Source organism: Pyrenophora tritici-repentis, chromosome 9, assembly GCF_003171515.1.
Source record: "Pyrenophora tritici-repentis strain M4 chromosome 9, whole genome shotgun sequence".
NCBI lineage: Eukaryota > Fungi > Ascomycota > Dothideomycetes > Pleosporales > Pleosporaceae > Pyrenophora > Pyrenophora tritici-repentis.
This window is the reverse complement of record NC_089398.1, coordinates 1,743,258-1,760,356: the sequence shown is the minus strand read 5'-3', so window position 1 is coordinate 1,760,356 and position 17,099 is coordinate 1,743,258. Positions and strand designations below refer to the sequence as shown.

Below are 17,099 nucleotides of genomic sequence, written 5' to 3'. Positions count from 1 at the left end.
CCAAAACAAACATCTCCTGCTGGTGGTGTGGAGAGCGTGGAAGACGAAACGGCCTACAAGTATACAACATCACGTGCTACTGCATAGACCAGTCCTGCATCATGTCTCCCAGCGTTGAGGACGCCCAGGCGCAATGGCTCGAGCAACTCGATGCCATGCGAAAAGCCATTGCAGATCTAAACTTACCCGCTGATGCTGGAAAGATGCCAGCGTACGGGGACGACCTCGAGTTTGACGACGATGACTTCTCCGGAACGGCCAGTGGCGAGGATATCTGGGACATCATCAGCGACGAATACGAGGAAGAGTATAGTAGCGACCACCTCGACCGATTCCCGGATGGGCCAGCAGGAGGCAATGCATTCGACCAGCATTGGCTCGCTCAAAAGTGCTCTGATGTCGCGAGAAGCAGTTCTGGCTTGGATGCTTCAGCGCTCAGGGATCAGATCACAGCAATTCTATCCAGTGACAGCAATGGTTCGTCTTGCAGACACCTTTATGTCTCCCGTTTGCTTACTTCGAATAGATGAAGAGTTGCAGATGATGCTTGCGGATGTCGTAGGTTATGGTGAATTAGATATGGTTGCAGACCTCATCTCTCACCGAAAGGATATCATGCGATCCCTGCACGAGCCTACTCCAGCCCAGGGCAATGGCATCGTGGGCCGTCTACAGACTCGAGCCGAGCGTGAAGAGGCGTTGCGAAGGGCAGATTTCGAGCATAAGAATGCGGCATTGGCACCAGCTATGGACCGTACAGGCCCGCAATATCCTCACGTCTACCGCACCCACGAAGCAGGAAACAAGCTCTCGGCGTACGGAAAGAAGTACGCTCTACCCCCGGATACGATTCATCACGACAACAACCTCTACGAGGAGTATGAGATTCCAGCAGTTCCTGTAGGCACTGTCGGTGTGGGGCGACGGTTGCTTGAAATTAAGGAGCTGGACGGTCTTTGCCAGCGTACCTTCAAGGGCTACAAGTCGCTTAATCGTATGCAGAGCTTGGTGTATCCTGTCGCATACAAAACGAGCGAGAATATGCTTATCTGCGCACCCACCGGTGCCGGTAAAACTGACGCAGCGATGCTCACCATTCTTAACACCGTGGCTAAAAATGTTGTGCCCAATCCAATCGATGAACCTGATGCCACAGACTTCACGGTCATGGCGGAAGATTTCAAGGTTATCTACGTTGCACCTATGAAGGCACTTGCAGCTGAAGTCACCGAGAAGCTTGGAAAGCGACTAGCATGGTTGGGTATCAAAGCGCGCGAACTTACTGGCGATATGCATCTTACTAAAGCAGAGATTCTGGACACTCAAATCATTGTTACTACCCCTGAGAAATGGGATGTCGTTACCAGGAAGAGTACCGGGGACACTGAGCTGGTGCAAAAGGTACGACTGCTCATTATCGATGAAGTTCACATGCTACACGACGAGCGTGGTGCTGTTCTGGAGAGTCTGGTGGCGCGAACTCAACGACAAGTTGAGAGTACTCAGTCGCTCATCCGAATCGTTGGTCTGTCAGCCACATTGCCCAACTACGTCGATGTAGCCGACTTTCTCCGGGTGAACAAGATGGCTGGACTGTTCTACTTTGATGCCTCGTTTCGCCCTGTACCTCTGGAGCAGCACTTCATTGGTGCCAAAGGCAAGCCCGGCACTGCAAAATCTCGAGAGAACGTGGAGAAGGTGGCATTTGACAAGGTCGTCGAAATGCTCAAGCTAGGCCATCAGATCATGGTCTTTGTACACTCGAGAAAGGACACAGTCAAGACTGCTAGGCGGTTGTACGAAATGGCCATGGAGGAACAATGCACCGATTTGTTTGACCCTCAGGACCACCCGCGATACGAAAACGCTGTACGCGATATGAAGCAATCAAAGGGCCGAGAACTACGCGAGCTGCTAGGCAAAGGCATGGGAACTCATCATGCCGGTATGCCCCGTTCCGACAGGAACATGATTGAGCGCTTGTTTGCCGAAGGTGTACTCAAGGTACTCTGCTGTACAGCGACTCTCGCTTGGGGTGTCAACTTGCCTGCCGCCGCAGTTCTCATCAAGGGTACCCAGGTCTACAATGCCCAGGAGGGTAAGTTCACTGATCTTGGTATCCTGGATGTTCTCCAAATCTTTGGTCGTGCCGGTCGACCTCAATTCCAGGACAGTGGTATCGGATTTATCTGTACGACACATGACAGACTAGACCACTACATGCGCGCTGTAACTGAGCAGCAGCCTATTGAATCGAGGTTTTCATCGAAACTCATAGATAACCTCAACGCTGAGATCTCTCTGGGTACAGTCACGACGGTTTCCGAAGCTGTGACATGGCTTGGTTACTCTTACCTATTCGTACGCATGCAGAAGAGCCCGCTCATGTACGGTATCGAGTGGGCCGAGATCCGCGACGACCCACAACTCGTGGGTAGACGCCGTAAGCTTATCATCGATGCTGCTAGAATCCTACAGAGGAGTCAGATGATCATCTTCAACGAGACGACCGAGGACCTGCGAGCCAAGGATGTCGGTCGTATCGCCAGTCAGTACTATGTGCAACAGTCCAGTATCGAAATCTTCAACACCATGATGCGACCTCGCAGTACGGATGCCGACGCGCTAGCCATGGTCAGTATGAGCGGCGAGTTTGATCAGGTACAATCTCGCGAAAGCGAGGAGAAAGAATTGTCCTTGCTCAAAGAGTCAGGACATGTCATTACCGAGGTCAAGGACGGTTATGCTACGTCACACGGCAAGACGAACTACCTTCTTCAAGCTCACATCTCGAGAGCACGGCTAGAAGACTTCACACTTGTCTCTGACACAAATTACGTTACCCAGAACGCTGCACGTATTGCACGCGCACTATTCATGATCGCGCTTAATAGGCGCTGGGGCTATCAGTGTCTGGTGCTTCTCAGTCTCTGTCAATCGATTGAACACCGATGCTGGTCATTCCAACACCCACTGCACCAGTTCGAGCTCCCGCAACCAGTATTACGAGCGCTTGATCACAAGTTTCCTTCAATACAGACGCTGCGGGATATGGACTCTTCTGAAATCGGCGACATGGTGCACAACAAGAAGATGGGGGGCGTGATCTCGAAGTTGATGAGCAACTTTCCCACATTGAGCATCGAATCCGAAATTGCGCCACTTAATAGAGACGTACTCCGGATACAGCTGTTCCTCACGCCTGACTTTGTTTGGAATGACAGGCACCATGGAACTTCGGAATCCTTCTGGATTTGGGTGGAGAACTCGGAGACTTCTGAAATCTACCATCATGAGTTCTTCATCCTGTCGCGGAGAAAGCTTTACGATGATCACGAGCTCAACTTTACAATTCCGCTGTCTGACCCATTGCCTACGCAAGTTTATGTTCGAGCTGTGTCCGATCGCTGGCTGGGCGCAGAGACTGTGCACCCCATATCGTTCCAGCATCTTATCCGTCCTGATACCGAGAGTATCTACACAGACTTGTTGAATCTCCAGCCTTTGCCAATAGCAGCACTGAAAAATCCGCTACTTGAGGAGGTGTACGCACAGCGTTTCCAATACTTTAACCCCATGCAGTCGCAGATCTTTCATTGCCTGTATCACACACCCGCAAACGTCCTACTGGGATCGCCGACAGGTAGTGGCAAGACGGTAGCTGCTGAACTTGCGATGTGGTGGGCGTTTCGCGAGAAGCCCGGCTCAAAGGTCGTCTACATTGCTCCGATGAAGGCCTTGGTTCGCGAACGAGTGCAAGACTGGGGCAAGCGACTTGCTGGACCGATGGGCTTGAAGCTCGTGGAGTTGACCGGTGATAACACGCCAGACACACGTACCATCCGCGATGCTGATATTATCATTACAACGCCTGAAAAGTGGGACGGTATCAGCCGTAGCTGGCAAACTCGTGGTTATGTCCGTCAGGTCAGCTTGGTCATCATTGATGAGATTCATCTTCTGGGTGGTGACCGTGGCCCGATTCTGGAGATTATCGTGTCTCGTATGAATTATATTGCGTCGCAGAAGAAGGATGGCTCTATTCGTTTACTCGGCATGTCTACTGCTTGCGCAAACGCAGCTGATCTTGGGAACTGGCTTGGTGTCAAGGAGGGCTTGTTCAACTTCCGACATTCAGTGCGTCCAGTGCCATTGGAGATCTTCATCGATGGCTTCCCGGAACAACGAGGCTTCTGTCCGCTGATGCAGTCGATGAATAGGCCGACATTCCTCGCAATTAAGGCACACTCCCCAGAGAAACCAGTCATTGTTTTCGTTGCCTCGCGTAGGCAGACTCGTCTCACCGCTCGCGACCTGATCAACTTTTGTGGTATGGAGGATAATCCCAGGCGCTTTCTGCGCATGTCTGAAGACGACCTTGCTGTCAACCTTGATAGAGTCAAGGATGACTCGCTTAGGGAGGCTTTGAGCTTCGGTATCGGTCTGCATCATGCTGGTCTTGTCGAGACAGATCGATCGCTGTCAGAAGAGCTCTTTGCAAACAACAAGATCCAGATCCTCGTTGCCACCAGCACACTTGCGTGGGGTGTAAACTTGCCTGCTCATCTTGTGGTTGTAAAAGGCACACAGTTCTTCGACGCGAAGACTGAAGGATACAAAGACATGGACCTCACAGATGTTCTGCAGATGTTGGGTCGTGCTGGACGTCCACAGTTCGACGACTCAGGTATCGCACGCATTTTCACACAGGACGCCAAGAAGGAGTTTTACAAGCATTTCTTGCACACTGGTTTTCCGGTCGAATCGTCGCTTCATAAAGTATTGGACAATCATTTGGGCGCCGAGATCTCTGCTGGAACAATCGCCACGAAACAAGACGCTTTGGACTATCTGACCTGGACGTTCTTCTTCCGTCGTCTGCATAAGAACCCGTCATTCTATGGTCTCGAAATTTCAGCTGAAGAGCACAACACGATCGCAGCACAAGCCATGGCCAACGACTACATGGTGGAGCTTGTAGAGACGTCACTCAAAGAGCTTGATGAGTCTTCGTGCGCGGTCGTTGAGCCCACTGGCGAAGTTGACCCTACCCCACTCGGCAAGATTATGAGTTACTACTACCTTAATCACAAGACGATTCGCTATCTCGTCCAGAACGTCAAACGCAACGCTACATTTTTCGACGCGCTTTCCTGGATTTCGCACGCAACTGAATATGACGAACTCCCCGTTCGTCACAATGAAGATCTCATCAATGCAGAGTTATCAAAAGCACTACCGATACCCGCCGACGACTTTGGTCTCCCAATGTGGGATCCGCATGTCAAATCCTTCTTGCTTCTGCAAGCCCACTTCTCGCGCATCGATTTACCCATCTCCGATTACGTCGGTGATCTAAACAGTGTGCTAGACCAAAGCATTCGTATCGTCCAGGCTTCCATCGACGTCCTCACCGAACTCGGATACCTCTCATCCTGCGAAACCATGATCTCCCTTCTACAAGCCATCAAGTCCGCCCGCTGGCCCACCGACGGCCCTCTATCCATCTTCCCCAACGTCGAACCCGACAAAGAGAAGAAACGTCTCGAGCACCCACAAGCCAACCTAAAAACACTCATTGAGGCCACTACCTCTTCAACGGCTGTTTTGGAGCGCGCGGCCAAATTCGCAGGTGTCGCACAACCCGCACTAAAACGTACCTTGGAGCCTGTATCTCGTCTACCCATCTTGAACCTCAGCCTAGGACACGTCAATGCACTAGGTCTTGACTTCAAGATCGTTCGAAAAAACCCAGCGAGGATCAACGCAGGCGGTATTCGCATCTTCGCGCCACGATACCCTAAACCGCAAAATGAGGGCTTCTTCGCCATAGTGTCTTACTCCAGTACCGATGAGATCATCGCGCTCAAGCGAGTCAACTGGCAGGATCCTAGCCGGAATGCATCGGCTGGCGGGCGTGGTCGAGGTGGAAGAGGAGGTGGAGGTGCAGGAGCAGGAGCAAATTCCAAACCCCAGGCTCAGACAAGGGTGGCGTTGCCTGAGGAGGCGCAGGGAAAGAAGGTAGATATTGTTGTGCTCAGTGATGCTTATCCGGGGATGAGGTGGAAGATTGAGGGTGTGGATGTACCTGAAGCACCGGTTGTGGATGCGGGTGGAAAGGGAAAGGAGAAGGAGTAGGAAGAAAGATGAAAGTGTGATTGAGTGTAGATCGTATTGAGACAATGAGTTAGATCGAATCAGATGTCTCATGCGTATGATTACACGTGCAGTTTTGGTTCAAGATATATTAGTAGTTTAGTAAGCATGTATAGGGTACGGACTAAGGCTATCAGCACACGGTGATTGTTTTGAGTTATTATACAAAACACAACAACAAATGTCAGACTCTTTAGCTAGTTGTTGAAGATCTAGTTGTCTTGAGATTTCTCATAATGGCTATTCACTTGTAATGTCGTGTTCTACAATAGTGTTTCAGATGAACCACGCGACACCAGATACATGTTAACAAGAGTAAAATCGTTAACTGGGCCATTCATGTCTATCGCTACCCACGTAAAGCCATACCAATGACCAAAACGGACTAACTAATGACTAGAATAAATAGAAGATCCACGAGCCCAGTGAGTGTATAGCAGTTGCCCTCCCCAAATACCACTATCAACGCCAAAAGCTCACCCAAAGCATTCTAAAATCTCCCACTCCTCCGTTTCAGGCATAGTCATCTTCAGCTCACCCACACCTTTAACCACAGACCATCGCAACTTGTCAACTAGCATATCCTCTATGTGTATCTCTGCCTAAGAAATCTCTTCATCTGCACTCCCATCATACTCATCGTCGTCATCAACGCTGCTGAAATCAACCGGGCAGGTCAGATTCCAAGAGCTTAGTTCAGAGGCGTTGAGGCTGATGATGCTGTAATCGGAGGAGTGGTCATGTTCGCTGTGGATGTGGGTCCGGGGCAATACGGCGACGTTTGTCTTGATGTCTTGGGGACTGGTAGATGGCTTTGTTGGCAGCGATTCTGTGACAGTTGGGTAAGGTTTGTTGAATAAGAGTTTAGCGGAAGCAGATAGTGAGACTTGTGAGATTGGTTGGGGTATATTGGAGCAGTCGCTTGCAGGTTCAACGCTATCGTACAAGGTGGGGGATCCAGGTCGTTGGACAAGTGTGGTGGACGCCGGTGCCGATGTAACTGTAGTTGGAGCTACGGTTGTGTTCGCGTCAGTGACTGCTCCGCCTAAATTAAACGTGCTGATATCGGCATCCATGATGACGAAATCCGCGGCGGCGTTTTCGGTTATCGGGACATTTAATTTTGGGATGTATGATTGACGGGACTCCGGAGATGAATTTGCGTCCATGCTTTCACCAACGAGACTGGGTTCGGGGGTGCAGACAATTGATCCATGGCTCATCCCAGCTGCCTGTACGGGTGGAGAATGGCTGATGTTTACCCCATAGGATGGCTTGTGGCATTTGAGGCATTCGAAACACCAGCACGGAGTTCCATGCCCTTCTAAACCGACAGCACCCAGTGGATGGCAGATACCCGCAGCATTGTTGTGGTGGCTTGCCATTAAACAGGAAGGAGATTGGCTTCGGGTACACCTCTCTTCGGTAGCTGAGGAGGGGAAACGCTGCCAAGGGCAGATGAAGGGAGGGTCAGAGGGTGAACGGAGTCCCAGCTTTCCTGGTTCGAAGGTGATGACTTCACCGTCGACGACGATACTCGAGGGGTATGTACCCGGGCGTGGAGTCTGACCTAAAGCTGGTAATGGAACGATAGTCTCTTCTGAAGACGACTGTTCGTATTTCATTTCCATTTCGTGATGAAGATGAGGTTCTTCAACCGACGTTGAATGTGTCGAAGCTGGCGTGAAGATGGTAGTCGCGGCTAACTTAGCGGAAGGCATGGCAGCGTAACAGGATGGACTTGTAGCTTGTATTAACGGTGGGAAGAATATCAAATCTTCTCGACGAGCATTCGAGCTCTTGTATGGAGACCCAGAAGTGAGATCAACGCCGTTTGTTTTAAGTGCGCAGCAAGCGGCGGCCACAGCCGCGTTTTGTGCATCTGATGCAAGAGCAATTGCGGTCTCGGGATTCTTCGGAGTTTCTTTCGGATTCTCTGCTTCACCAGACTTGGTGTTGGATGGGGAGTGTATCGATGTATCTTTACAAGTAAGTAAGTCCGGCAGTACGATCCGCAACTCGCTCTCTTGAACGTGGGGGGTCTCGACCAAGGTAGATGGTTGCGCCTCATTTTCTGATATCTCTTGGCCCAAAGTTGTCGTTGACCGCGTAGAAGAAGATCTCGGGAGTTGCGAGTCAGGTCGTAACTGCGGTGCCCAATGTGGCTTGGCAACTTCAAATGCAGGCTCGAGTTTTTCTTTCAGTGAAATTCCACCGTGGTTTGCAGTTGCAGCTTTCTCAGTTCGATCAGCCGCGTTATCTCTGAGTCGCAACCCCTCCATCTCCAACAAGAAGGTGATAACCCCACACTGATTCCCTCCTCGATTCCTCGCGGCTGAGGTCTTGAAGCCCTGCTGCTTTCCGGCTCGTTTACACCGTCGTTTCGCTGTCCCTGCTGGAGGCAGTGTGAAGTTAAAAGGCAATCTTGACTCAGTAGGCGATTGGTCGGGCACTGCTAGAAGGCTGAATCTGTTTGCTATGATACTTTCAGACCCATACCTTTACATGGAAAACAATTTCAACATACGGCTAGGTAAGAACTCTTGCTGATGAGGACATGTAGTCAGGTGATACTTGGTGAAGTCCGTCCCTGAGTCACGTGACCGAAAATCCGAACAGCGAGAGTCCTTAGATGGGTGCGAAAGCGGATACTTTCGTGCTGGAAGTCTGCCATGATAGGAAGTCTGCTGTCCTAGAAACATGCTGCAAACGCAACGAGGGAAAATGCTGAGATAGAGATATGTGACAAGAGAAAAGAAGATGCGAGTCTGTAGGTTCAAGGTTTTAAAATTAGGGCACAATGAATAGGAGAGGTGTAGGGTACAATGAACAGTGGCCGTGGATTTGTTGATGTCGTGTATGAAGCAGGTGCACCAGTGGAGTTCACGGTGCAAGAGCAAGAGCTCATGACACTTGTTAGAGTCACGGTTAGAACACGCAGAGTCATTTCGGACAAAGCTTCAATTGCCATACCCGCCGGGGAGTTTGTGACATAGCTGGGTCTGGCAATGGTAAAGTAGTTCGTTTTCGTCGTCTATTCGCCCCGATTGGCACGCCAGCTCGACATGGAGGCCAAAAGAAGTCCGCCTCATTATAATTCACAAACTTGACATATAACGCAGAGAAGATTACTTTGCAAGAAGAGCGGAGATGCGATGCCAAAGGCAAGGACTCATCAGCCTAGGCTGACAAACGGAGCTAGCGCTATGACCTCAGAGCTGCAGCTAAAATTGGTGGGGAAGGCATCCTCTCCATCTCTGCCTGGACTTCTCAGACTCGTCTCGAACCCCACTTCGCAATTCCCTCGCCGCACACATCTCCCATTCCAGGGCGCTCCAGGCTAATTGGCAAGAATCTTGAAGCTGCAATTACCTGGAGCCGCTTCCGCAGTCTCGGTCGCTCCTTCCACATTTTCCGTTCGCGCCTTCCTCAGCACTTGCCTCCAGCATGGCCGACACAGCACGTCGCGGCATTGCGCAGAAGCATGGCCGCCCCGGATCGCGCATCGTGCCTGCCATTCCATATCGTCTGTACAAAGCCCAACCCTCTGCGAGGCCCATCACACCCGAGGAGTCCAACAAGGGCACTGTGACTCAGCAGCCGGAGTCGCAGCCGGAGTCACAACCGGAGCCGCACCCTGTGGCGGAGCAGCAGTCAGAGGAGCAGCCAGAAGAGCACCACGTAGGCGCTGCAGACACTCCGCCCACGCCAGACTCACGGGCCTCTGAGGCTGGAAAGCGAGAGACGGACGAGTCGGTCGTAGCCAGTGTCCCATCCAAGTCTGAAGAGGAAGACACGGCGGCTGCAGATGTTCATGGTGGGTACTCAGAAAATACGCCCCCTGCTCCGGGCAAACACTAAACTTGGAAGACGCAGGAAAAGAAAAGCATGTCAACGGCCATGTTGAACACGCGCCCACTACGACGACGGAATCTCAAGCAACACCAAAGCCAGCCGTGAATGGCGTACACCGCAAGCTAACCATACCCTCGCACCTGCCGCCGCCCTTCTATCCTTCGAACAGGACGCCACCGGCAGATGTCAACGGGCGAACGCATAGCCCGTTGCATCGGCATCAGCTCAGTGCAGGTGCTGTCGTTTTCCAGAGCGCGAATGTGTCACCCACGATTCCCATTACACCCCAGGAGCCCGAGCTGGATACAAACGGGCAGCATTCCTTGGCTCGTCCTCCGCCCGGCTTTGGTCCTCCACAGTTGGCGCCCTTCTTCGCTGGTCCGGTTCAGCATGTGTCAGAGGCAGGAGCACCCTGGCAACTACCCCCGCATACTGTTGCACCACCTGATACAGCCTATGAGAACGGCGTTGAATACCGACCTTCGCAGTTTGGAGCTCCCAATGCCTACCCGAACCCCTACAACGGTCACTTTTCCCCGGAAGAGGCAGCTTTCGCCGCAAATGGGGCCATTACCTCTCACTCGCAGTCACCGAGCAAGGCCCACTTCGGCGAAGTAATGCCAAGCTCGGAGCATGGTGAGGATCAGCATGCTGTGTCATATCAGAACGGCAGTGCACCCCCAGCTGAGCATCTGGAACAGTCACCTTTCGAGCTGGCGAGCTACCTGTCTACGCAGTTTGGCAACCCCGAATTTGCCGACTTCATTCTGCAGATACGTTCGCCAGAATCCATTCTGGTATCGATGCCAGTACATGGCATTGTCGTCGTACGCAGTCCAGTCATAGCCGACGCTATCCGTCGTAGTCCGGCTCCCAGTCATCGCAGCAGGGATGCGCGCCGCCTGGTTGATGTTCTTGCATTGGATCCTTTTGCCTCGCGAGAGTCCCTGGAAGAAGCTGTCAAGGTACTTTACGGAGCTCCGCTCATATCGGCGCCAACCTTCTTGTACGGGCTCACTCCTTACATGTATGAGGCCGACCAAGTGTCTCCATCAAACGATGCTGGCAGGCGCATGCGACAAGTATTGAGCTACATCGCGGCGGCTAGGACCCTTCAGATGCCTAGCATGCAGGCACGTGGTATCGAAATTGCCAGGATGCTTCTTCGTTGGGACACCGTCGACCAGGTGTTGCAGTATGCGCTACAAGCCAATCTTGGGTCACGCTCAAGGGCTGACAGCCAGGATACCGAGGATCCATTCGTCGCGATGCTGCTCAACTATGCTCTCGAGTTCATTGCCTTCACCTTCCCAGTCGACTTCAAGTTGTACTCGATCGCGCCTGAGTTCAAAGAAACCCCGCGTCTGCCGCCGCTAGTCGAGCCCCGACAATCTACGCACAATCCACGGTTGAGTAAGATCCGTTTCGGTGATGCGCCCCCTGAGGATGAGTTGCAACCAAGCCATGCGACTGTTGTGCTTTCCACCATCCTTTTGTCGCTGCCGCTCCCGCTCATAGAGCGTCTCTTCAACCATCGTGCGACGGCCAACCAGATTGGCTGGACTGGTGCCGTCAAGATCCTAAGAGATGTCGTCAACGAACGCGAGAATCGGCGCAAGAAGGTATCACGCGGTCAACTGAAGCCGGCCCAAGGGGGCACCATGTCTGCCGTACTGCTCAATAATGTCTTCCTTGAGGAGCATGTGGAGCAGGTTGAGCCATCACCTCTCCATCCTTCGGGTCACCGACTGATAACAAAACGGGTCGCTGGTGAGGTATGAGGCGCCGTCCGATCATGGAGCCTTGCAACATGAATTCTTTCTCATCTGCGTGCGTCTCAGAATACCATCTCGACACGACATCACGCGCTATAAAACACAAAATCACGGAGTGTGTTTCTTTCCTTTGGGTGTATAGCATAGTGAGCGTTTGGGGTGTTTCGCGCGGGCGTTCAGTGGGTCTCTTACCTCACGACCTTTCTTTCGGTCACCAAAAGCACGAAACGACATGATGAAGAATATTCCCCCAAGATCACGATAGCCTGGTAGTATGACTTTGCTTTGTACATCATTACGACATACATGATCCTCGTTTATGGTGGCGTCTGGGGCAAACGATGGCGGTCTTGGCACTACCTTGAACCACTATGATGGATGGATATGAGAACCTTAGATAGAGCGCTGACAGGGAGAAAATGTTTCATGGAAACTATCTGTAACATGATCCATGGGCGAGCGGCGCACACGGGCGAGCGGCGCACCCCACCAACTTTACTCACCTTACTGATCTTAATCTACAATGGCTCAACGCAGCGCTACTCAATTACTATCAAATGAAGCAGATATTCAGCTTGCTATCTCATCTATTAATGCGCACCAGATCCAAGGTACCCGTACTGTTGCAGTAGTCTACAACGTAGCCGAAACAACGCTCCGCCGCCGACGCGCTGGTATACCTGCCCGACGCGATTGCCCGCCCAACTCAAGGAAGCTTACCCAGAGAGAAGAGGAGGTGATTATTAGCTATATACTTCAGCTAGATCTGCGTGGATTTGCGCCTACCTACACAGCTGTACGTGATATGGCTGATAAGCTGCTGGCTGCGCGTGGTGGAGAGCAGGTTGGAGTCAACTGGCCATCTACCTTTGTTAAGCGTACAGACAGTCTTCGGACGTGTTTCAACCAAGCGTACGATAGGCAGAGAGCTCTTTGTGAGGATGCAACATTAATAAAGAGGTGGTTTAAGCTTGTAGAAGAGACAAAGGCTGAGCTAGGTATCTGCGATGAGGACGTCTACAACTTTGATGAAGCTGGCTTTATGATGGGCAAGATTACAACGCAGCTAGTTATAACAGGAGCAGAGAGGAGAGGCAGGCCGAAGGGTATTCAGCCAGGCAATCGCGAGTGGGTAACGCTGATCGCTGCTATCAGCGCTGCTGGCTGGTCAGTCCCACCGTTCCTCATCTTCGCTGGCCAGTACCACCTATCAGCCTGGTATAAGGAAGCTGAGATCCCACGCGACTGGGCGATCGCAGTCAGCGATAATGGCTGGACGAATAATGAGCTTGGAGTTGAGTGGCTAAAGCACTTCAACGCTCACACGCAGGCTCGTAGTGTAGGCGCGCGTCGCCTGCTTATTATTGATGGCCATAAGAGCCACCAATCTCTAGAGTTCCAGGAGCTCTGCAAGGAGAACAATATCCATACGCTCTGTATGCCTCCTCACTCATCTCACCTACTCCAGCCACTTGATGTTGGCTGCTTCTCGCCATTGAAGCGCGCGTACAGCCGTGAGGTGGAGAGCCTTATGCGCAACCACATCAACCACATCACCAAGCTAGAGTTTCTGCCAGCGTTCAAGGCAGCATTTGATCAAGCGTTCACGCCAGCCAATATCTGCTCAGCCTTCCGCGGCGCAGGCCTTGTTCCTCTACAACCAGAGGCTGTTCTATCAAAGGTAGATGTACAACTGCGTACACCTACTCCTCCAGCAGCTCTGCCAGAGGCTCCCTGGGTAGCTCAAACGCCGAGCAACGCGCGTGAGCTTGAGGCTCAGTCAAGCCTAATACGTGAGCGCGTGCGCCAGCACAAGAGCTCATCACCAGCTTCAATTATTATGGCGATTGACCAGCTAAAGAAGGGCGCCGAGGTGATGATGCTCTCTGCTGAGCTGATGCGCGATCGGATCTCTAGTCTTGAGAAGGCCAATAGCGCAGCCTCAGAGCGTAGGCGGCGCTCTAAAAGGCGTATACAGAAGCATGGAGTACTCACAAAGGGAGCTGGAGAGGATATACTGGCTCAAAATGAGGCTGACCAGCAGATTGCTCATGAAGAGCGTCAAGGAGGAGCGCGATCAGGCCTCAGCCAGCGGGCTCAAAGGCGCTGCACTAGGTGCAAGGAGACTGGGCACAACTCGCGCACATGCAAGACTGATACTATTAATATAGAGTAATCTACTGTATCAATATCTAGCAATAATATTATCGCGTTGTTGAGATGCATCGCTTTAAAGTTGCAAAAGTTGGTGGGGTGCGCCGCTCGCCCGTGTGCGCCGCTCGCCCATGGATCATGTTAAGCAATTAATGTATACTGTCAGTAAGGTTGCCCCTATGCTGTCACAACAGTTTGTCAGAGTCCCAGCCCCCTCTCTGATACCTTGAAGAATACAACGCTATCCACGGGATGGTGCACGAGGAAAGCCGCACCACTGGTTACACATCCTCGGGAACACTAGCCACGTCCCGTGAATTTCTTTTCCTGGTAAACTAGTGCGTCAGGCAGAGAGGCTTTGCTAATAGGGGATTAGACGGGAATAACAGTGCCGTTACGAACGTCGCGCGCTAGCAGGTCGCCCCGTTTCGTCTATGAGTCGAGCCTGTATTCCTCGGTAATAACTTAAGGCGAGCACCGAAGCAAGCAGCGAAAGGCGCAAAAAGGGCAACGAGTAGCGAAAGCGGAGCAGGTGGCCAGGCCGAGTTGTCTAACATATAATGTTGACTGCTTAAGAAGCTTTGTTGCCTAAGCCCGTCCTACCTCTCTTGTGTTACTTTGTTGTTGTATTATCTGTTATGCCCCAATCGTTCAGTGCCCCAATCGTTCAGAAACAGCATCACGCCGCTGAAGTGAACGTGGATCTCTTTCACGCCAGCAGCTTCATCATCAACAACATCGCCAGCGCACATATTGGGAATAACCATTCAACCATGGCAGCGCACAACTTACCCGAATCGCTTGACGAGAAGTCAACTTATCGGCGTTCACTTGCATCGCTGGAATCAGAGTGCAGCACGGGTGGCGAAATGACAAATCGACAACAGGAGAAGGATGAGCACGTGACCGATGCAGACGAGGATACACCTACAGGTTCAACTTTAGCGCCAGTACGATCAGCCCAACCAAGCGTACGAGACATCTCCAAGATCCCCAATGGCGGCTTATGGGCCTGGCTCCAAGTCCTCGGTGGCTTCTTCCTAATGTTCAACTCCTGGGGTGTAATCAACACATTCGGTACCTACCAAGCATACTACGAAACACAACTGCTCACCAGCTCAACCCCCTCGTCAATCTCCTGGATCGGATCCATCCAGTCTTTCCTGCTCCTCTTCGTCGGCGCCTTGACCGGCCCAGTATACGACGCTGGATACTTCCGCGAACTACTCATTGTAGGCACCGTCTTACTGGTGCTCGGACAAATGATGATAGGTTTGTGTCATGCGTACTGGCAAATCCTCCTCGCACAAGCTTTTTGTATTGGTATTGGGACGGGCTGTTTCTTCGTGCCTAGTATAGCTATTCTTTCCACGTATTTTTCCACCCGCATCGGAACGGCGATTGGCATCGTTGCGTCTGGGTCTTCCATCGGTGGCGTCATTTACCCTGTTGTTTTCCATAAACTGTTGCCGCAGATTGGGTTTGCGTGGGCGACGCGGGTGCTAGGATTCATGTTCCTGGCTACGATGGTCATTCCGATTACTTGCATGAGAACGAGGGTTCTGCCGGCAAAAGCGCGGTCGCTGCTGGATCTACGCGCATTCTTGATCCCGGCGTACAGTTTGCAAGTCGTAGGTTTCTTCGTCGGCTTCATGGGCTTGTATATGCCGTTCTTTTACGCCCAGCTGTACGCTATACAGGAAAAGATTACAAACCAGAACCTGGCGTTCTACCTCATTGCTATCCTGAATAGTACGAGCGTTTTTGGTCGTATAGTACCAAACTTGGTATGTTATGGCGCATGATAATGTTGATAGTTTTACTTTTAGCTAACAGATCTCGCAGCTCTCTGACCGCATCGGCCCCTACAACGCCGTCATTCCTTGCACCATCATGTCCGCTATAACTTGCTTATGCTTCATGGCAGTTTCCTCTACCGCTGGTATCGTCGTACTTATGGCATTCTATGGCTTCTTCTCCGGCTGCTTCGTTTCCATACCACCTACTATTATGGTGCACCTCAGTGCCGATGCGCTCGACAAGATCGGAACAAGACTAGGACAGGGGTTCGGCTGTGTTGCACTGGGTTTATTGATTGGTACGCCTATCGGAGGTACAATTCTTGATAAAAGTGGATTCAACGGGGTATGGATATTTGGTGGGTGTTTGCTTTTTGGTAGTGCAGGACTGCTCACGGCAAGCAGAGTGGCCTTTAGAGGGTGGAGAATCATGATCAAGGCGTGATGAATGACGTGGCAAAATTTATGATAATAGTCAAATGCTCCCCAGTGCGGAGCTAAATATATATAACCAATACGAAAAGATACCCTTTCAATTATAAACTACAGTCTCCAACCCTGGCCCATTTCCGCCAAAATTCAAACCACGCAGACCGTCAAATACTTGTCTCTTACTTCTTCTCACAAGTCTGCTTCAGATCAGCATTGTAACCATCCCACCCCTTTACCGTCTTATCCGCAAAGCCCATCTGCCGCGCTACAACATTCTCGCCCATCAGAAACCACAACGCACCACTAAATACCTCTTCTTGTACGAAATGCGTACCGCCGGGTAATGTCTGGCTCCTCTCAAACCGAAAGTAGTGAGCCCCCGTGAAGAGAAGCGGAATAGAACCCCTCCAAGCAAAGCAGGCGGGAGTGTTCTCCTGATAGATTTGGGATTAGTGGGTGTGTGAATTGAACATTGGGAAAGATAGACATACGACAATCACAGGTTCCATTGTCTGGCCAGCGGCCTGGAAGACGACACGAAGTTTGGATCCGGGGTCTAGATTGTCGTTCAGGGCGGTTATGGAGCCGAAGAAGCCTTTGTGGTATGTGGGGAGGGAGGAGAAGTCCAGGAACTTTAGGTGGGTGTTAGCGTGTATTGTTGCTGGATCTGGAGGTAGGAGAGAGATTCTATTGTACCTTTGCGCGAACGACTTTTGGGGAAGCGGCGATTTCTATGCTGGCTGAGATTGGCATGATTATTGAGTGAGCGAGTATCAGATGAGGTGTGTCTCAGTATGTTCAATCTTGATGTGGATTAAAAGTGAAAGACAGATAGGCTGAAGATTATTGGAAGTGAAAGTTAGATTAGTGGATTTGACATGGAAAGAGGTGAAGACACCACTCCTATATGTATCTATCTAAATAGGGA

At 51.4% G+C, this 17,099-nt stretch overlaps 7 protein-coding genes across 7 annotated transcripts; 4 read left to right on the top strand and 3 right to left on the bottom strand.

The window, feature by feature from the left end:
• Positions 1-101: 101 nt before the first annotated feature.
• On the top strand, positions 102-530 carry PtrM4_150300 (uncharacterized protein; the record flags this gene model as incomplete). Its single annotated transcript, XM_066110046.1, has 1 exon — positions 102-530. The coding sequence occupies one exon, from the start codon at positions 102-104 to the stop codon at positions 528-530; it is 429 nt and encodes a 142-aa protein (XP_065960029.1).
• A 1,384-nt stretch (positions 531-1,914) lies between these two features.
• PtrM4_150290 (uncharacterized protein) lies at positions 1,915-2,202 on the bottom strand (the record flags this gene model as incomplete). The annotated part of the gene is made up of 1 exon (XM_066110045.1): positions 1,915-2,202. The coding sequence occupies one exon, from the start codon at positions 2,200-2,202 to the stop codon at positions 1,915-1,917; it is 288 nt and encodes a 95-aa protein (XP_065960028.1).
• A 4,556-nt stretch (positions 2,203-6,758) lies between these two features.
• On the bottom strand, positions 6,759-7,232 carry PtrM4_150280 (uncharacterized protein; the record flags this gene model as incomplete). The annotated part of the gene is made up of 1 exon (XM_001938534.2): positions 6,759-7,232. One exon carries the CDS (start codon positions 7,230-7,232, stop codon positions 6,759-6,761), a length of 474 nt encoding a protein of 157 aa, XP_001938569.2.
• A 2,371-nt stretch (positions 7,233-9,603) lies between these two features.
• Positions 9,604-11,792, top strand: PtrM4_150270 (Tymo-45kd-70kd multi-domain protein; the record flags this gene model as incomplete). Its single annotated transcript, XM_066110044.1, has 2 exons — positions 9,604-9,973; positions 10,027-11,792. 2 exons carry the CDS (start codon positions 9,604-9,606, stop codon positions 11,790-11,792), a joined length of 2,136 nt encoding a protein of 711 aa, XP_065960027.1.
• A 517-nt stretch (positions 11,793-12,309) lies between these two features.
• PtrM4_150260 (uncharacterized protein) lies at positions 12,310-13,962 on the top strand (the record flags this gene model as incomplete). Its single annotated transcript, XM_066110043.1, has 1 exon — positions 12,310-13,962. The coding sequence occupies one exon, from the start codon at positions 12,310-12,312 to the stop codon at positions 13,960-13,962; it is 1,653 nt and encodes a 550-aa protein (XP_065960026.1).
• Positions 13,963-14,578: 616 nt separating this feature from the next.
• PtrM4_150250 (MFS-1 multi-domain protein) lies at positions 14,579-16,184 on the top strand (the record flags this gene model as incomplete). Its single annotated transcript, XM_066110042.1, has 2 exons — positions 14,579-15,727; positions 15,786-16,184. 2 exons carry the CDS (start codon positions 14,579-14,581, stop codon positions 16,182-16,184), a joined length of 1,548 nt encoding a protein of 515 aa, XP_065960025.1.
• Positions 16,185-16,350: 166 nt separating this feature from the next.
• On the bottom strand, positions 16,351-16,924 carry PtrM4_150240 (Polyketide-cyc2 domain containing protein; the record flags this gene model as incomplete). Its single annotated transcript, XM_001938537.2, has 3 exons — positions 16,351-16,605; positions 16,663-16,803; positions 16,868-16,924. The coding sequence occupies 3 exons, from the start codon at positions 16,922-16,924 to the stop codon at positions 16,351-16,353; spliced, it is 453 nt and encodes a 150-aa protein (XP_001938572.1).
• Positions 16,925-17,099: the final 175 nt, after the last annotated feature.